General features: G+C 35.2%; 1 protein-coding gene across 5 annotated transcripts in view; it reads left to right on the top strand.

Moving 5' to 3' along the window:
- Window positions 1-21885, top strand: part of LOC106883587 (N-alpha-acetyltransferase 60) — a 133985-nt gene that overhangs the window by 49308 nt on the left and 62792 nt on the right. For all 5 annotated transcript variants that reach the window (XM_052968213.1, XM_014934662.2, XM_014934659.2 and 2 more), the window contains exon 2: window positions 4419-4766. In XM_052968213.1, coding sequence (XP_052824173.1) covers window positions 4657-4766 — 110 coding nt within the window. In that variant the 5' untranslated portion in view covers window positions 4419-4656. The remainder of the gene's footprint in view (window positions 1-4418; window positions 4767-21885) is intronic.

The raw sequence follows: 21885 nt of genomic DNA, 5'->3' as shown, positions 1-21885 counted from the left end.
GTGAGTGGATTTGGTAGACGGAAACTGAAAGAAGCCCGTCGTATATATGTATATATATATATGTATGTGTGTGTATATGTTTCTGTTTTTGTGTTTGTCCCCCCAACATCACGTGACAACCGATGGTGGTGTGTTTACGTCCCTGTAACTTAGCGGTTCGGCAAAAGAGACAGATAGAATAAGTACTAGGCTTCCAAAGAATAAGTCCTGGGGTCGATTTGCTTGACTAAAGGCGGTGCTCTAGCATGGCCGCAGTCAAATGACTGAAACAAGTAAAAGAGTAATTGTTTTGACTCATTCTGCATCTGTATCTCATAGGGGAAATGCTGTACAATCAATTGTCTTGCATGACAGGTGCAAACTGCATCTCCTCAGGTGACTTTTTAAACAAGTACCTCACTCTTACTTCTCCCATTTCACCCAGCTCTATTAGGATATTACTTTAGGAAGTTTTCTACTTCTAGCAGTTTTCATATGACAATTTTCTTTCTGTCTCTGATCTATATATATATGTATATGTATAAATAACTAGCTAGTTAGAAAGATAGACAGACACAGATAGATATGCATTTTTCATATGTACAGTATATATGTGTATGTGTGTATATATGTGTGTGTGTGTGTGTGTATATATATATATATATATGTATGTATGTAAAAACCACTAAGTCCATGCTGCTTAGTGGTTGGTGTGAGGAAGGGCATCCAGCTGTAAAAATCATGTGAAAACAGTCACAGAAGTCTGGTGCAGGCTTCTGCCTGGCCACTCTTGTTAAACCATCTCACCCATGCTAGCATGGAAAGCAGACGTTAAATGGTGATATATATATATATATATATATATATATATATACAGACACACACACACAATTATGTATATAACATAAACACACACACACGTGTATGTGTGTGTTTGTGTGTGTAGATAAGAATATTTATTTAGTTATTTACTTCTATATTTCAGGATATAAATTGTTGCTAGTTTGTAGTGTCTTTGTTAGCAGCTGTGATATTTCTGTGTGCTTTATGTTTATTGCTTAATAATTTGAAAAGCAACATTGCATTATGTGACAGAATATTTTCCTTTCTATACTTATCATGTGAAGAAAGATCACAGCTGGTTATAAGGTTATGCTTACATTGCTGTTTCATGATCCATATTTGTCAAATCAATGTCAAACGTTGTTTGAAATTCATTTTGCTTTGTCTCTCTCTCTCTCTTGATATTCAGCAACAGTTTATGAATATAACCACGTGAGAGCAAGCCAAGAGCTGAGCTAGATTTAGCTATATATACTGATAAGTCATCATATCATCGAGGGTGGTGAGACTCTTTATCACAGACCTGAAATAAATAAAGTTATTCTTTCAACCACTGGCCACAAATGAGAACAGTCTGAATGTAAATTTAAGTTGATGGAAGTTAAAATAAAGTCGATGCAGATTAAAATAATTTCAAAGCAAAGATTAGTTTTGAAACAAAGTGATAGAAAATTGAATCTTTTTTTTTTTTTAAATTAAATGATTCCAACAAATCATATTCCCTGTCTTTATCTTACACACAAGTAATTATAGTTTAATTTTATTTTATGATAGTTATTGAACAAATATGAAAAGAAATTCTTTCAAGAAATTAACAGAGTTTTCTGTTTTGAAAATACAAAACACAGTTACTGCAACTGTTAACACACTTGCATCAGTGAAATTATTCTTCCATAAAGATGACTTGCTATGGTTTATTGAGATAGACAACTCGTATTTTGAACGTATATGTTCACAAAGTTTTTTCAATAATAATTGTGAGCATTCATTAAATCACTCAGCAAGTAGAAACTCAATATGTTTATGTTCTATCTTCTTGACCTTTCTATGGATCCCTGCATGATGCAAATGAGATGCACAATTTTGACAATTATATGTTGTATATTTCTAAACTCCACATGTAGTATCAATGGGCTTCCACCCGATCTTCTCATTCAGCGCAGACAGTACACACATATGAATTTCAGGTGCAGACTTCTTGTATAACCCTGATTCTTTCCCTGTTTGACACCTCATGGAAATAGCAGGATTTGTTGCTTGCAACAAGCTATCTTTGCTTTCAGACTGACTTTTGTCATCCATGATTAAATGCTACATTATAGGCCTAAGTTTGACCCTTTTGATACCAACTTGCCTGAAACCACCACTGCGTCTGTAGTACAAATGTCTTGTTTTCAAACTTCTGAATTAAAATCTTCCACCAAACCTTAGTCACAATTTTTGTTCCTAACACTAGCTTAATGATAACTAAGTTATTTTACTAAATTCTTTGTTATATTCAAAATTAATTGAAAGAAACACAGAGTATCTCAACAGAAATATCTCAAAAGGATTAATAATGAAATGCATTTAGGCTTGAAGTGAATTGAAACACTAATCTACCAGGTTATGGATGTGTGTGCATGCACATACACTTGTCTATATATTTGTATAACTTTGATTGTGTGTAATGATGGAAATGAATGTAAATATCTTAAAGGTGTTTATGTTAATATAGAGATGTATCACTCTAAAATAGGTAAGACAAAACAAAACAAAAAACCTTTCTTGGCAAAGACCCAATATGACACAGTTTAGTAACAGAAAGTAGTGGAAAAAAAGAAAGAATGTTAAAATGCTATGTTAAGTAAAGCTACTGAGCATTTATCTTTTACTTGTTTCAGCTTATTGGACTGTAGCCATGTTGGGGTCAATTCATTTGACAAGGTTTTAGTCAAACAAATTGACTCCCCAGTACTTCTTTTGAAGTCTGATACTTATTCTATCTGTTTCTTTTGCTGAACCACTATATTATTGGGATGTAAATTGACCAACACCAGTTTTCAAGTGATGGGGGATAGGGGACAAACACAACATAAACACTAAGACATACATGCATATATATGTGTGTGTGTGTGTGTGTGTATACATATAAGTAAAGTCTATGTCTGGTTATGGTGTGACCAATGGTTTCACATCCACAACGGGCTTAACCCCATGGATGTCTCGTCAGAAACTAAAGCTAATTTTGTTTTCAGCTATAGAGTCTGACTAGATGTCCAAGGAGCTAAGCTCCTTGTGGATGTGAAACCGTTGGTCACTCTATGACCAGACATAGGCTTAACAACATATAAATACATTAATGCTCTATGCTTTAGAGTGTGCTTTTTGGGATATATGATACATTGATAATGTTATATATATATATATATATATATATATCTGCTGGTAACAAAGGCCCCTCGCTCAGAGTGAAAGGTAGACTGTATAATGCATGTGTGTGAACAGCCATGCTGCACGTCAGTGAAACATGAGCTGTGACTGTTGAGGACATGCGTGGGCTTGAAAGGAATAAAGCTAGTATGCTTTACTGGGTGTGTAATGTCAGTGTGCATACATGACAGAGTCTAAGTGCCCTGAGAGAAAAGTTGGACACAAGAAGCATTAGATGTGGTGTACAAGAGAGACGACTGCACTGTTATGGTCATGTATTGCATATGGATGAGGACAGCTGTTTGAAGAAGTATCACACCCTAACAGTGGAGAGAACCTGTGGAAGAGGTAGACCCAGGAAGACATGGGATGAGGTGGTGAAGCACGACCATTGAACTGGCCGATGCCAGTGTCACATAACTGGCCTGTTTAAAAGTACCCTTCAATCGTCGGGCAATATGCTGTGCTTGAGAAGACCTGTTGAGTCAAGTGAAATTGTAGTCATGGCCGATGCCAGTGCCGCCTGACTGGCTCCTGTGCCGGAGGCACATAAAAAGCACCATTCAGGTATGGTCAATGCCAGTGCTGTGTGATTGGCTCCCGTGCTGGTGGCACATTAAAAGCACCACTCGAGTGTGGTCGATGCCAGTGCTGCCTAACTGGCCCTCATGCTGGTGGCATGTAAAAAGCACCCACTACACTCTCAGAGTGGCTGGCATTAGGAAGGGCATCCAGCTGTAGAAACCTTGCCAGATCAGGTTAGAGCCTGGTGTAGCCTCCTGGCTTGCCAGTCCTCAGTCAAACCATCCAACCCATGCCAGCATGGAAAACAGATGTTAAACAATGACAATGATGATGATGATAATGATGATCTCATACATGATGGGTTTTTTCAGTTTCTGTTTACCAAACCCACTTACAAAGCATGACCCAGGGCCATAGTAGATGACACTTGTTCAAGGTTTTGCACGGTGGGACTGAACCTGGTACCATGTGGTTACAAAGTGAGCTTCTTAACCACACAGCCATATCTGCACCTAATACATATTCATAACATTTCCTTGTGTTAAAGAAAAAATAGAAAGATGCCAACTCAATTTCAGTATGAAACAAAATAATGCTTTAAACTTTGTAATTATTTTTCATTAAGTAAGTCTTAATTTTGTTTTTTTCTTCTCTTCCAGCCATCAGACACTCCTGAAGTAAAAAACAAAGAACAAAGCAAAGCAGAGCAAAAAAAAAAAAAAAAAAAAAAAAAAAAAACAGTTCAGCAATAGTAAAGTTAATGAGATTATGCCTGTAAAATTAAAAATATTGTTGGCCAGCTGGGACTTGCTTGTGACCAACAATAATATAGTTACACCATTTTTGGTGTTCACCAGGTTACACTGATGACCAGAATGAAGCTGTTTTGACTGCTTCATGAACCAGGCAGTGTCTTTTGGAGTTCAGCGGGAAGTACAGTTAAGATTCCTATGTCCAGATGACATTGAGGAAGTAAAGCGGTTGTGTACAGAATGGTTCCCCATTGAGTAAGTAACATTATTGTTTCTTCTTTTTATTCTTTGTCTTTTACTTGTTTCAGTCACTGGACTGCAACCATGCTGGGGTACTGCCTTGAAGAGTTTTGTAGTCAAACAAATTGACCCTGGTACATGTTCTTCAAATCTGGTACTCATTTTATCAGTTACTTTTGACAAACCACTTTGTAATGAGGAGGCAAACAAACCAGCACCAGTTGTCAAGTAATGTGTGACACAATAGTGTGCACATGCACACACACACACACACACACACACACACACACGTCCAACAGGTTTCTACACAGTTTCTATCTACCAAATGCACTCACATATAATATTTTCCTTGAAGCCATCATCTTAATGGCTCCACGGAAGCTATAAGATGTTGTACAAACACTCAGCTCTGAGTGCTCTGCTTCTTGTGTTCAAAGTGGTTAACCTATGAACTAACTGTAAAATATTTATTATTAACAAAAAAACGCTATTGTAAGATTGCTGTTGATGTTGTTAAAACTGAGTGCTAATGGTCAGCAAAGCTGACCATCTTCTGTTGCATATCTACACCAAAATGTGTATCAAATTTCTGATCCTGAATTAAACTCTCCCAAACAGCAACCTATCCACACTTTCCTACAGATATTGACCTAAAGATGTTAAAACTGAACATCAGCCACAACAATTTCACCAGTTAGAGTGGGATGGGGGTGGGGTGGGGTCTGCATCATCTCCTCTTCTGACTAAATTATTGCAACAGCAACAAAAAATTAATTTTGTTAAGTCAGTTTTAAGGAAACAGTACAATTCAGAGCACATGAAGAAGATTCTTGACTTGGTGATGTAAATCATTTCTGTATATCTTCCCATATGATGCTATGACAACAGAGCAAACTACATCCAGAATATGTGACCTAAAAAAAGAAGAGAATGAGTGAGAGAAAGAGAGAGAAAGAGGAGGTAGGCAGTTGTCAGGAAAAAAGAAAATAACAACTACTACTGATACTATTCAATAAACTGTTTTCTAATTGAACAATAATTTTTTTCACATTGATTATTGAACTTTCCAGAGAATGTATAAGTTTATCTATGCATTATTTATTTATACAGAAATTTGCCTGTTTTCCTGTAGCTTTAATTTGTTATTTGAAATGTGATAAACATATATTTGAAATTATGTTCACCATTATTTTCTTGTTAAGCCTGGAGTTTTCCCTTCATAACAAGATTAAATTCAGCATGACCGAGAGAGTTATATTTAACTTATGTGGTTGTTAACAACACATAGTTGGAAGTTGGTGTAATAAAAGATATTGCATTAAATCAATAAATAGAAAGAATGAAGATTTTGCAGAATGCAAAAATTAATCATATATGGATTTTAGTTTCAAAAGAAAATGGTTGGTAGAATAGGAAATGCATAACAGTCTTTTTGAATGGCTCCCTTTTAGCATCTTATGCATTTTAGAATTTCTCTATATCATTGTCAATCCACAAGTCTATTCAGTAGGTGATTATCTTCCTATTCTGAAATTCCCTATAAGGTTTCCCCTAATTGCTAGTAAATTTATGTCTTAAGATTTATAATAATAGTTATTATTTTCTTTACCACAGTTGTTATGTGTGTGAAATGTGTTTTCATGAGAGAGAAAGTGGGTTATTAAACAGAAAATAGAATTCTCAAAGAAAGTTGCATAAAATAAACTAATTGTTAGGAATTGATTGAAAAGTGAACACAACCAATGCTTACATTACAAGTAGGATGCTGCAACCAACTAGTTAAACTGATTGTAATTGCTAAGCTCACCAAAACCGAATTTTTACATTAGGATTATCCAAAATTAGAAAGGAAGAAATAGAGACAAAGACTGTACAATAGAATCTGATGCATGTTTATTATAAGGGTTCATAAAATTTAAAAAATGCAGTTATGACTGCACTTAAACTTCATAAACCAATCTGATATGATGATTGTCCCTTGGTGCTAACAAGAATGTTCTATTTCTTTTTCTAGAAAATTAATGACTGCATTTACCCTTAAAGAAAAATTTAATCTCTCTCTTTCTCTCTCTCACACACACACACACACACACACATACACACACACACACACACACACACATTCTCTTTTACTCATATTCTATATCACACTTTCTTTCAGCTATTCATTCTTGAACATTCATGTCATAACATACACATAAACAAGCTCACAGTTCTGGCTCATTACCCTATTTTGTCAGTTGTAATTATATCAAATATGGTTGGGCTCTCTAACATCTGCTGACAGGCAAAACAGAAAGAAATGCTGCAACCACTGCTGCCCCTACTGCTTCTACTGCTGTTACTATTGATCATGTTGTTTGGGCCAGGTGAACCCTGGTCAAGCTGATGTATGATCAAAGATAACACCATGTCCATCCTGTTTTTTTATGGATATATAATCAAAGGTGGTTGGGTTTGTTGTTGTTACTGTTGTTGTTTGTTATCTCCAGATCAACCTTGATCAAGCAGATTTATGTTCAAAACTATTCCAGCTATGATTAGCTAATCCTTTTCTATATCTAGGACTACATTCTCCAATGTGCCCTTCCATTTTAAGACAGCAATTTGTTATTTTAGATAATTCAGCTGACATGAGTTAATGATCGATATTTTAGTTGTTCAATGAGCCAGTTCTTTAAAAATAAGTAAATAAAACAAAATTAATATTTGGTCAGAAGTCTGTGACAAAGATACAGATTGAAACACTATCCTTAATGTATTATTATGTCAAACTGGTTCTGACCAACCTCAGTAATTGAAAACAAAAATATAAACCTAGCAACTATCATCCAAATTTATTTGAGATCCTTAATCAATTTCCTGGAACAAAATGATTTCTAATTTGGAAAGCAATAATGGCATCAGTGACTGTTAACAATCTAACAACCATCCTATTATTTACCTCCCAGTAAAATTTATAAACTGCTCTTCAAAATATTGTCTGATGGGACAACAACAGCTGAAAAAATGCCTATATTTATTGTTGGAATGGAATTACCAGCACACTATGAGGAAAGGACAAAAATTAAGGGGTATGCTAGATCATTTCTAACAACTAAGTACTCTGGTTATTGGAATACAGAATTGACATACATAGCCTTAGAATACCAAAACCCAGAGTACCTAGTACCTTGATAGATACATTCAGTACATTCTGTAAAGTAGTTGGTGAATAAGTGGAGACTTTGTAGGATGGCGAGGGTCTATTAGTTTTGTTGTACTGAGGGCATGGCAATCTTTCTATTGTTTGTATTTTGATAAAATGCTCTCTGTAAACTCTGAAAAGTGGTTGGTGATAGGAGAAGCATTCAGCTGTAGAAACTAAGTCCAAAATTAAGCACATAAACAAAATGTGGTTGTCTGATCCATTGAGAAAAGCAATAACTCCAAATAAGAACCTGGTTGTGTGTGTGTATGTGCATGTGTGTGTGCGTGTGTGTGTATAGCATCATCATAGTTGTCATCATTTTTATATTTGCTTTCCTTGCTGGCATAGGTTGGAAGGGTCATCACACAGTCTGAGTGAGGGATTCAGCTGGTATAGCTTTCAAGGACTAGAAAAGACAAGAGGAGATGTAGTCGAAACTAGAACTCTACTTCAGTTTCAAATCCTTATTAATTTTGAAGTTTCCTCCACAGAAATAGTCATAAAAAGTTTAATGTTGCAGTAGTGAAGGAAAATGAATTACTTTGTCTAAAAATTCCTTATAACCATTTGATGAAAAATTCTGAAATTATATGTATGAGAAATATCTAATAAAAAGTTATGCATTTTTCTCTGGATCTTCAATGTTTCTACTGTGATTATCAATAATATAACCAGGGGATAAATTTGGTTTTGTCTTTTTATTTAGAGCTTGGTTGATTGCTTACTATCATTTTTTTTTATCAGCTATATATTGGTAAAATAAGCTAGAGTAATGTTTGACTTCAACATCTCACATTTTCTAATAAGTTGATTGTGAGATTGAATATTTTCTTATAAAGATTTTTTTCCCCCTTCAACTCCCTGGATTCTCAGACTTTAGCTATTTTATATACATGCAATTTCATTTCTTTTTTAAATAATTAAAATTCCATTCTTCATTCATGATTTTTTCTATCTTTATATTTATTAGACTTTACAGTGTATGAGAATATTTGGTGGATTTTTTCAAAAACCTCTACAATAGGTTAAAGAGGACAATCAGTTTTATATTAACATTAGCATCGTCACATTTGAAATTTTTAAAGTTTTAAAGAAAAAAATGGAAAATAATTTTCATATTTTATAATCTTCCGTCCAGTTTACACTTGGAGGCAGTTTCAGTTTTAGGAGTTCACATGTAGACATTTCATTTTGTTTTTGATATATGTATAAATATGTGTGTATACTTATAGATAGATATATGTGAACATGTGAAGGTAGGTGGCCTAGTGTTTAGGGTGTTGTACCCACAATTGCAAAATTGTGGTTTTGATTCCCAGATTGGCAGAGCATTGTGCTCTTGAGCAAAACACTTCATTTCACATCCCACTTCATTTTACAGTTCACTCAGCTGTATATGGGTAGCCCCATGACAAACTTGCATTGGTGTGTGTGTGTGTGTGTGTGTGTGTGTGTGTGTATTCTTGAACAATGATTTGATCTCAACATTCTGAGCACTACTTATACTAAAGTTACTGAGAGTTTAAATTTAGTGCATTTGAAACAGACCACTTCCTGTTTCCTTAAGCTCAGATCTTATCTTACATGATCTTTTCCTCTTACAATGCCTAAACCTCAACTCATTGTGTAGGACTTACATCACAAAATATGTCCTTTCATTTTTGTTCTGTTTGTCACCATTCAGTTTATGAAAAACAATTAATCAGTGACAAAGAAAAGAAAATATTAATTAGTCCACGACAAATATTACTAATATTATTCTAATGGTTAAGCAAGGAGGGGAGACAAATTTGGATATATTTCAGTTTAATTCTGATTCTATCAGTAAAGAATGTCTTTCATCATACTTGCCAAAACAGGAATGAAAGAATAACTTAATAGATCTACGAGATTCTACATTGGTTGGCATAGAAAATGGAATTGTCCAAGAGACAAACAATTCAGAGATGCCATCTATGTGAAAAACTATAGTGAAGTTAATATTAACATAATTAATGTAGGGAGCAGACACAATGATTATATTTAATAGACCCTACTGTATAGCATTTGTACTTCATAATCTTATAATTTTCATTGTCATCATACTTCCCTTGTTGCTATCAGTAGTACCACTATTAGCAGTCTCTTTGCTATTATCAACTTCCTATCTCCACTTCACTGAAAATGCTTATGCAGTTTGTGTGATACTAAACAATTATGTATTCAAGAAATACACCTGCCAACTATGTTTCTTATGCTATAATTAAATAATTAATCATTTACTCATCAAGCTGAGTTCTGTCTTTAAATAATTTATTTTCATACCATTTTATTCATGCAATTTGTTATTAAGATTGCTATGCAGGCTATAGATTACCTGAATGTGTGTGTGTGTGTGTGTGTGTGTGTGTGTGTGTGTGTGTGTGTGGTGAGAGGTGTTATTAAAATGACTTAAAATGAACAGCTATTTGTATAAATAGTTTTTAAGAATTTTATTGTCATTTGAAGTAGAGAATTATTTATTATGAATTCATTTTAAAATTGAAAATAATAAGAGAGCATTAGTTTTACAAAATAGGCTGTATTATTCTTATACATACACCCCTTTTCATTACTATTCTATTAATCAACTCTCAGCTATTGATATCTTGGAAAATAAACTTGGTAGATAACAGAATCAATTGAGCACCAAAAAAATGCTTTTCAACATTTAATTATTCATAATGGAGGTGGATGTGTTCTCTCTAAGATACAAAAAGTGACTTATTGCTTGTCTGTGGGCATGTCAGAGTAAAGTCAGACATGATCTTCCAGGGTGGGTGTTGTCTGTTGGGTTTGCAGTCTTGCTAACATTTCTTACTATAAAAAAAATTAACAAAAAAGAAAAATCACATGTTTTAGGCAAAGTAGGTTTTCCACTTCAGAAACTGATGATGTCATGGTCTGAAAGTCCTTGTAAGGAAGTTAGAAAGGATAACCGGAGCTATAAATGAAGGTAAAGAATGGAAGTAACTGGAGGCTGTTAAAAAGGATATCATAGGACAGGAGGACTTGAAAGTAGCCAGTTTCATTCTCCTTTTCAGAAGCTGGATCACAGCAATGTAAATGACAGCTACTCATGTAGTAAAATTAAATGTCCACCTATCAGAACAATTTCAAATCATTCACTCAGTTCATCAAAAATATTTTCTTTCTTATTCCTTCTATATGTACTGACTGTTAACCCATTTCCGAGGAGACTGAAGTTGTTGGGAGACATCCCATTCAAGCTAGGATGTAGGAAAAAATCATGTGGGCATATGTGGACATTATTGCAATGATATTGGACACCACAGAAACTGAAGTGGTCGATACTGTTCTAAAGGAATATATCATAGGAGTAAAGATTAACTTAGACAAGTTGGTAGTCTGGCAGATTGACTAACACCCTAGGATATTTGGCTGATGGATCAGTTACATTGAGTCTGGTTTGATGTGGATCTCAAGATGGATGGAAACAGAGATTACATTACAAGTAGATTGGTCAGTTTCAACCAGAAATGAACTGAGAGGAAGTTATCTCTGGAAGATCAGATAGAGGTGGCAAACATTTATGTCACCTTTGTTATATATTAACTTCTGTTTGTTATGCCTTACCCTGCCCTTTTATTTGGCCAAATTCATACACAGATATCATACAATCTGCCTTTTACTCTGAGGGAGAGGCCCTTCATTACTAACAGAGATAGTAACTCTCTGAACTTCAACCAGGATATTCTTATTCTAGCAGCTATGCTTTTGAAATAACCTCTCCTACTACTAACTTGGTCACTTAAGTAACGGAAACTGTCTACAGCTTCTGATAAGGGTATACCAGGCACATGCATCAAAACCATATATGCACGACATGGTGATATATCAAGATTAACAGCACATGACCTTGCAGGTGGGGCCCAGTTAGAAATTTCTTCAGGTTGAGTAGCCCATCCTGCTCAAAAGGTCCCTGAATAAGGGTTGTTTAAGGATGTTGAATGAAACATCCTTGTTTCCAGAAGTAAATTATCCAAACCCCAAAGAATTCCTCTTAACACATGGCTATGATGCACCCCCACTACATCTGCTTGTGATCAGAGATGCACATATCATCAGCTACCAAAGGACATGCTCAACTGGTTAAGGTCAAACAACTGACAAGCAAATCTGTGGTATTGAGCAGAATATTTGCTATAGCCCATCTTTTTATACCAAGACAAAACAATGTACATGATAACACTTCCAATTAGTTAAGATTAGAAGCCATGAAAGCCACTGCTTGGTACTGCATCACCACTACTACTACTACTACTACTACCACTACCACCACCACCACCACCACTACTACTACTACTACTACTACTACTAAATAATAATAATAATAATGACTCTCTAACAAAATTATTATTATTATTATTATTATTATTATTATTATTATTAGTAGTAGTAGTAGTAGTAGTAGTAGTAGTAGTAGTATTGCTGTTGTTATTATTTTTCTTAATTTTTTTGATACATAATACTCAAGTGTTACAATACATTTGATGAACCATTTCATACCATTAAGTGTTTGTTACAACATCTGATAATCACTCCATTTGAAACATCAACAAACAATTATGATCCACAAATTTCCTTTTGGGAAATGACATCAACCAGCCAGAAAGTGCAAGATTATTATTGTGTGTTCGTATCCATACATTATATTTTGGATTTAGGAAATTAAATGACTTGTTTGAAAAGTGATGTGATTGTTGAATAGTTATGCTTCTGTGTTTCTGAGACTCAACCTAAGCTACTGACCTAAATTTTATTATAATTATTGGATTGGGAGTTAAACAAGATATCTATCTCATGTCTGTCTGTCTTGGTTTAAAATATCTTATGTTGAAATAGCTAATATTAGCTTATAGAAAAGTCAGTTAATTGTTATAACTTTTAAATGTCAAAATTTGCAGCTCTTCTGAACTTCTGCCTGCTCATGAAAAGTAAGTGTTAAATACTACTAAAAGTAATAATTAGACATTTCGCTTTCAATATTACATGTTTTTACTATTTTTTACATTATAAAAAATCTCTCTCTAACATAAAAGTATTGTTACTTTTATTGCTTATGTATAAAGCATCCCTACATGGTTATTCAACATGTAAGAAATAGCAACCAAGTTTCCTTTACTTTCTACTTCATAGAAAAGGGAAAATACACTGGATAATGTAGTCCTAGATATATTATACATGAAAAAGAAAAGATGGAGTGGTCCCATCTGGAATTCCTTCAACAACAGCAACATCAGCATATGTTTCTATTTTTTCTTTTCAGTCATTGAACTCTGGCCATGTGGGGCACCATCTTTAAGGTTTTTTTTTATTGATCATATCAACCCCTGAACTTATTCCAGTTTTGTACTTATGTTATCCATATCTATTGAAAAGATCAATAATTTTTTTAACATAAGTGGACTTAATTTGATGCATCATTTTACTGCCAGAGGATTTCATCTAATTGTAACTCTCATCTGTTGACTCAGCTTTCAACTTAGGCTTAAAGAAGAATTAACATTGGTAGGGTTGTGTGTAAGCAGGAACCTTAGTACACTAATCCAAATTTTATAACGTGTACTGAGATTTGGTCCTGCTCCTGTATTTTGTTGGGGAAAAAAATTAACTTTGCTTTTTGCCCCTCAAAAGTTGACTAAACAGGTACTGGTAATGCAGAGTGTAAATAAAGTAACTACTATGTTTGAAACCCAAAATAAAAAGTGAAGCAAAATGAGATATAAAGAAAAGAATTTTTATTAACAAATAACACAACAAATAAAATCAATATTAACAGATATGCCACCATTATCGATGCAAATTTGCAGTCATTCATATAAATTTCAAGTGGCTGTTTGGCACATTTCAGATATTATCAAACCACTTAGCTTTTTCTTCATTGAAATCTTTTAAATTTAGAAGTTTTGGGAATTTTCTGTTGTAAAGTGCTTTCTTAATATGGCCTTAAAAAAAAAAATCTTGAGATGCAAGATCAAGGCACATTGATGTCTATATCAGTGATCTTGCTCTCTCAAATCATCAGCTTGGTAACTTTCTATAACAAAATTCCCTGACAACATATAAATAATGAACAGGTACATTGTTTTGCTAAGAGATCATTATTTGTAAATTTTTTCTAGAGAATTGTGGAAAAAAACTGCCCAAATAGTCTAACATGTTCAAGTAGTTTTCACTTGTAATGTTTCCATCAATAAAGGAAAGTTTCTAAGCTCTTGGTGACACCAACATTATACAGACATTTCCCTTTGGGCTTGAGTGACATTTACCAATTGTTGTTTTTAGGTGATTCATTGCTTGAAATTCTGCAATTGTGAAGATTTAAAATGCCACAACTAAAACAGCCATTCACCTGATAAAATTATTATCTGGAAATTCAGGGTTATGGTTAACTTTTTTTGTTCTGCTAGAGCCATACTTGCTGCTTAATCTTCATGTAACTCTTGTGTCTTCTGTAGTGTATATAGAACTGTCATATGGCTGAAGTCCATTCTCTGAGACTGCAAAAAGTTTCAGTGAAGAAGTTACAAATTCTTTAAAACATCATTTACTTGATTTTTTTTTTTTTTTGTTTCTCTTAAACTTAGTCTCCTTGATTTATAGTTAAGTCATGGATGCTATCCATGTCATTAAACTCATTAGGTTACATGTTTGTGCTTTCACTTGGTATATTCATCCACTTTCACTTTTGGAATCCCCTTTCTAAGTAGCATGTAATATTCCAATTTTGCTGTTTCAATATCCTTCCCTGAAGTGTACAACACTTTGAATTCTGCGCAATGTCTATGAAGTAAAGTAGTGATGGTAACACAAAATATTAAAACATTATTGATTTGCTTATAAAATACATCTTTCTATATATCACATGTTGCTTCTATTTTAGGTTTCAGATATCATACTTACTCTATTTTACTATTTGTAATTAATGCCAGTGCCCCTGGACTGGCTCTTGTGCGGGTGGCACATAAGATGCACCATTTTGAGCGTGGCTGTTGCCAGTACCGCCTGACTGGCCTTCGTAGGATTTTCGAGCGAGATCGTTGCCAGTGCCCCTGGACTGGCTCTTGTGCGGGTGGCACATAAAAGACACTATTTCGAGCGTGGCCGTTGCCAGTATCACCTGACTGGCCTTCGTGCAGGTGACACGTAAAAGCACCTACTACACTCTCTGAGTGGTTGGCGTTAGGAAGGGCATCCAGCTGTAGAAACTCTGCCAAATTTAGATTGGAGCCTGGTGTTGCCATCCGGTTTCACCAGTCCTCAGTCAAATCGTCCAACCCATGCTAGCATGGAAAGCGGACGATGATGATGATGAATAGACTATACAATTCCCTTCAAAAAAACTGTTGTTACTTTGTCAAGAAAAATCATTATTTGGACAACAGATGTCTGAAAAAGATTGTAGTATATATATATATGTGTGTGTGTATTTGGTGGTGGGGTATGTCTTTGTTCAGCAAAAGAGACCAGATTATTAATATACTCTTTTACTTGTTTCAGTCATTTGTCTGTGGCCATGCTAGAGCACTGCCTTTAGTTGAGCAAATCGACCCCAGAACTTATTATTCTATTGGACACTTTTGCCGAACCGTTAAGTTATGGGGATGTAGACATACCACCATCAGTTGTCTAGCAATGTTGGGGGGGACAAACACAGACACAAACATATATACACACATACATATTTATATACATATATACGACAGGCTTCTTTCAGTTTCCGTCTACCAAATCCACTCAAAAGGCTTTGGTCGGCCCGAGGCTATAGTAGGTGCCACGCAGTAGGACTGAACCCAGAACCATGTGGTTGATAAGCAAGCTATATACCACACAGCCATTCCTGTATATGTATACAAAAAATTAATAAATCAGCTGTTTGCATCATTATACCATAATACTGTAATATATATATATATCTTTATTTATCCATTTATTTGTCCATTAATCGAAAACTGCAATTTAAACTTTAAATCAGGATACTGCTCTGTTTAGTTATTTAGTGTTCATAAGTAAAAACAGAAACATCCCAAAACATTAAATTTACATTATTGTATTAGAAACATGTCTAAACTGATGCTGCCTTTTTATTAACTTTGGAGTAATAGTGATATGTAACGGGAATTAAGTAAGTGCTTTAGTGTGCTCAAAGTGTTATGAAGAGCTGTTCTTTAACACTATTTGTATTTATTGTGTAAAGCAGATGAGAGATAAGCCTTCCTCTGAACAAGATGCCAGCTTATCAAAGTATTTTTCTGTAGTGCTCTGATATTTATTCCCAACCATGGTCGATTCCATGAGCATGGTTGATGCCTGTGCCACTTGACTGGCTCCCGTGCAGGTGGCATGTAAAAAGCACCCACTACAGTATTGGAGTGGTTGGCATTAGGAAGGGCATCCAGCTGTAGAAACCTTGTCGAATCGGATTGGAGCCTGGTGCAGCCTCCCGGCTTGCCAGTCCTCAGTCAAACCGTCCAACCCATGCCAGCATGGAAAGCGGACGTTAAAACAATGATTATGATGATGATGAACTAGGTGAATCAGAGCATATACAATCAAGTATACATGACAAAATGCCTGCATTATATTTGAACTCAGATCATTTGAGATGGTAGGAAAATATTGTTATCCAGTCAGCCACTGTACATTTTTAAAACAACATGGCACTCCCCAAGTATTTGATATCCAAAGTTTGATTTTTAGAACTGTGCAAGCTTGGTTTAAGGTCAACTTTGACGCATCATTGATAAGCTTCATAAACAAATGCTTTATTCTCATTGTATCTCTGTGTTATGTATTCTTTCTCCTCCTCCTCTCCTCCTCGTTCCTTCACTCTCTCTCTCATCTGTTCAATCTATGTGTGCTTGTGCACTTCAGGAATCAAATAAAAGGATTGAGTGGAAAGTCATTGGACAACTGAACCAACTTGGCAAGCCTCCCAGAGTGATGAATAAATTATTGTTTATATTGTTGGGTAAAAAGTCATTCAGCTAGACTTCTAACACTGCTCAACTATGAAAGGGCTGGCATTTCATTGAAGTGGTTTCATGAAATGTAATGTCTGTGTATTTATATAAAAGTCTCAGTAGTAATTAACTTTTCACTTACTCACTCTGACACACGTACATACTCACTGATTCATGCATATATATTTTGTGTACATATGTGTGTCTATGTAGACCTATCAAAGCAGGTTGAAATGCATATGTGTAAATATATGCATATATTGACAACAAAAATATGTGAACATGCACGCTTAAATGCACAGATATACATGGTTTGTGCATGTGTCCATGTTTGTGCTTATGTGTTTGTTTTACAAGATACTGTGGATTAAAACTGGTATTGTCAAAAAGGTATGTTAATTACTTGATAAAAATAGATCAATAGAATAAGTAGTGGGGCATTGATATGATTAACTAAAATCCCTTCAAGCCGTTTTGTTTTTTTACAACCGACTATAACAGTCTATTCAAATATCTCCTTCTTCAAACCCAACCTCGAATGTTAGAAAAAAGTATGCAGGACTCATTTGTAATACATTGAAAAGAATTTATGTTACAATGTTAACTTCTGCCTAACTGAAGTAGTGATAGTAGACATTCATTTAAAACTAGATAAATTTGGCTAAAACCATTAAAATAAAAAGTCTCCTTTGGGGTAAGCAGTCTTTAGTTACTGCAGCAGTTGTTATTGCAGCTTCTACTGCTGCTGCTGCTGTTGCTGCTGCTGCTGCTGCTGCTACTACTACTAATACTACTACTACTACTACTACTGCTGCTGCTTCTCATGTATGTGTTTGTGTGTGTATCATCGTCATCATCATTTAATGTCTGTCTTCTGTGCTGGCATGGGTTGGACAGTTTGACAAAATTTGTCAAGCTGGAGGATTGCATCATACTCCAGTGTCTGCTTTGGCATAGTTTCTATGGTTGGATGCCCTTCCTAACACCAACCACTTAGCAGAGTGTATTGTATCCTTTTTTTTTTTTTTTTTTTTTGTGATACCAGCGTTAATGAAGATTACCTTGTAACTTGTAAGACTAAGGACCTAAAAAGGTCCCTATAAAGAATAGAAGAGAGAGGATGCAAATCTAACAATGGTTTAACTGGCTGAAATTTTGAAGTCGCTGTCATCAATATTTAAGAATAAACTCGTACTATATATATACTAGCAAATGCACCCGTCCTTTGGATGGTGTAATTTATTATAATGGCACACTCCTTTGGATGGTTTAAGTTGAATTAACCTGCAGTTAGAAGTTGTTTCAAGTTGATAAATGTAAAACGTATAATTACTAATTTCGTTAGCAGTTTCTTATGTGGTATTAAGCAACCTAGGTAATGAATAAAGTTTCTTGAACACAAATTTGGCAGTTAGTAATAAATGAAAGTCCATGAAATGAGATCGCAATTGCACTAGGTATTAAGGATCCTATATCTTGCCTGATGTGTCTTGTAGCATGTAGTTAGTTTACTCATAATGCCTGACACAACCACATTGAAGCTTTTTTCAATGAAAGTCATGTATGATAAACAAAAGCAAACATTTATAGCAAACACACAAATAGAATAATGGCAAGTACAAAATAATTGTCAGAGCATGCTTATGAGTGAAGAGCGTGCGTGAAGTAAGAAGGGTCATTGAAGGTAATGTACTGTTAACAGCAATCATGGAAATGAAGCAAAATATCAATGAAATGCTGGTAGGAAGTTTGATTGTTAATGGCTACAGTTTGGCATAGAAATGAAGATTGCAGTAGAGGAATAACTACTGTAGGGCTGCTTTGTAGACAGAATTTTTGGTTTTTCCTTCAGGAGTATAGACAAATACGTTGTCTGGATGGCCAACTCTAGAACAACCAATGTAGAACTGTCCATGTTTAAAGCATGACGTTCAAAGGTCCACTCTGACAACTTTCAGTAATTGATGAAGGTAGAGGGTGAGTTAAGTCACCTGAATGATGTTTGTTGAGTGGGTTCAGAAAATTGTCACAGTGGTCTTAGGAAGGGTTGAGATGTTTGAGCCTCAGGGCATTCTGGTTAAACATTGTCTTAAAACATTTAAAAAATAATTAAAAGTTGATTTAAATTGCATGGCTACCTCAAAAAAGTGCTAATGTGCAAATATTGGCAGTTTGCAGTGAATGGGTGTTGTAAAAACTGTATAACTGTCACAATTTGGTATGAGTCAAAGCAGAGAATATATATAATTTCTGAAGGCATTTAAAAAAATAATCAAAAGTTAATTTAAATTGCATGGTTACCTGAAGGAAGTGCTAATGTGCAAATATTGGCGGTTTGCAGTGAATGGGCATTGTAGAAACTGTAGTAGAAGATGAAGTGAAAGAAGCATAACTACATCATCAAGAGTAATGTCCCTTGAAGCAACAATCGTTGGTAATTGTTATTTACCTATGAGAAGGTCTTTTCATCCCCTAGGGGCAGCATTACTCATTATGTGGAAAATTTGAAGAGTGTATGACCATCTCTGGAACATAAGTAAATGTATGTTCCCAGTGTGAATGAAATCAAATGAAAAATATTGATTTTAAGGGGGATCAAGGAAAAGTCCTGTACACACACACATCTTCCATTTTATTATATATAAGATGATACACGCACACACATATATAGTATCACATATATTGGTTTCAAATTTTGGCATAAGATCAGCAATTTCAAGGGAGGGGTAGGTTAATTAAATTGACCCCAGTGCTCAACTGATATTTATTTTATCAATCCTAAAAAGATGAAAGGCAAAGTTAATCTTGGCAAAATTTGAAGATATCCAAAATACTGCTAAGCATTTTGCTTGGTATGCTAACAATTCTGCCAACTTGCTACTTTATAGTGTCACACATATTATATCCCTCCATTTTAAATATCTCTCTTATCTGCTGTTATTCTCAATGTCTTTTCCTACCTACCATCATGACCCACCTACTATAGCCCCTCTTCACAGCTCCTACACCTTGCATATCATTCTACTACTTTCAGTTGTATTCTCCTTTCTGAGCCGCTCATATTATCTCTCACCTTATCCCCCTAAATTTTCGCATAATCTGCACCCCCACCCCTGTTCATCACTCAGTACATTAACCTCTAATTTCACCTGTTTACTCCCTCTTCACATTCTTATGAAAGCATCCACTCTCCATCCCTGCCTATGACCCACTGTCCATGTCCTTTCTTGTACTCACCTTCTTGTTTTTTGAGCATTTGCTCTTGCAACCCCATCACTACTTTCCTCTTATCTCCTTCAGCCAAATATCTCCTCTTCAGCAAGACTTGTGCTTGCCTCTTTATCATACTATGTTCCCCTCTGAAATACTTCCTCTTAATAGTGAGAGCTTTTTGTTCCTTTTTCTCTGTTCTTTTCTGTGTTGCAAATTACATGGCAATCTCACTAGTGCCAGTGACAAGAAAAAAGTAGCCAGTACACTCTGTAAAGTGGTTGGCATTAGGAAGGGCATCCAGCAGTAGAAACCACGTCAAAGCAGACATTGGAACACAACACAGCCTGTAGCTTGCTGGTTTCCTATTGAACCATCTTACCTATGCTAGCATGGAAAACACATTAAATGATGATGATATATGCATGTGCACACATACACATGCACACATAAATGTATATATGTGTGTGTGTATGTGTGTGTATGCATATATTTACCTTCACAATCACATATACATGTATGCATAGACAGATTAAAGAGATGGGATGAAAGAGAGGAAGTGGCTTCATACATATGTATACTCACAAATACACATGGTTTTGCTAAAACTGTTCATGAAATTCCATTGCATCATAGAGCTAGGGTAGCATGAACATAGTTTGAAACGGTAATATCAGTAAAATGTCATTGACCCCCTGGGCCTGTTGAAAAAACAACTTTTCTGTCTGTCTATGTCTCACTCTCTCTCCCAAAGGAATGTCTGAAAAATGTTGTATGTTTTTAAACTTTAAATCAGCTTGATAAGAAATACTTGATTTCCTTTGATGATTTTATTACATTTCATATTCATATGAGAAAAGAAATTATATTTCATGTTTTAGGGCAGTGGAAATGGTTAGGGTTGTTGTAAAGAGATATGAATGCTTTGCTGCTCCTAGTTTGATTACTCACAGTTTATATCTTCAAAAGTATGTTACTTAACTCTACTGTTACCTCTCATTATTATTATTATTACTATTATTACTAAGGCAGTGAGCTGACAGAATTGTTAGCATGACAGGCAAAATGCTTAGCGGTATTTTGTCTGCCACTATGTTCTGAGTTCAAATTCCGCTGAGGTTGATTTTGCCTTTCATCCTTTTGGGGGTTGATAAACTAAGTACCAGTGAAACACTGGAGTTGATGTAATTGACTAGTCCCCTCCCACCAAATTTCAGGCCTTGTACCTTTAGTAGAAAGGATTATTATTATTATTATTATTATTATTATTATTATTATTATTATTATTAAGGCGGCAAGCTGGTAGAATTGTTAGCATGCCAATCAAAACGCTTAGTGGCATTTCATCCATCCTTAGGTTCTAAGTTCAAAGTCTGCCAAGGTTAATTTTGCCTTTCATCCTTTCAGGGTTGATAAATTAAGTACCAGAGGAATACTGAGGTCAATGTAATCGACTTAATCACTCCCTCAAAATTTCAGGCCTTATGCCTATAGTAGAAAGGATTATTATTACTATTATAAGACATTCGAGTGAGATCATTGCCAGTGCCGATGGACTGGCTCCTGTGCAGGTGGCACGTAAAACACACCATTTCGAGCATGGCTGTCGCCAGTTCCACCTGACTGGCCCTCGTGCTGGTGGCACGTAAAACACCCACTACACTCTCAGAGTGGTTGGCATTAAGAAGGGCATCCAGCTGTAGAAACTCTGCCAAATCAGATTGGAGCC

Source organism: Octopus bimaculoides, chromosome 5 (genome assembly GCF_001194135.2).
Source record: "Octopus bimaculoides isolate UCB-OBI-ISO-001 chromosome 5, ASM119413v2, whole genome shotgun sequence".
Taxonomy (NCBI): Eukaryota; Metazoa; Mollusca; class Cephalopoda; order Octopoda; family Octopodidae; genus Octopus; species Octopus bimaculoides.
The sequence above is the reverse complement of the archived record's forward strand: the minus strand, read 5'-3'. Positions and strand labels throughout refer to the sequence as shown.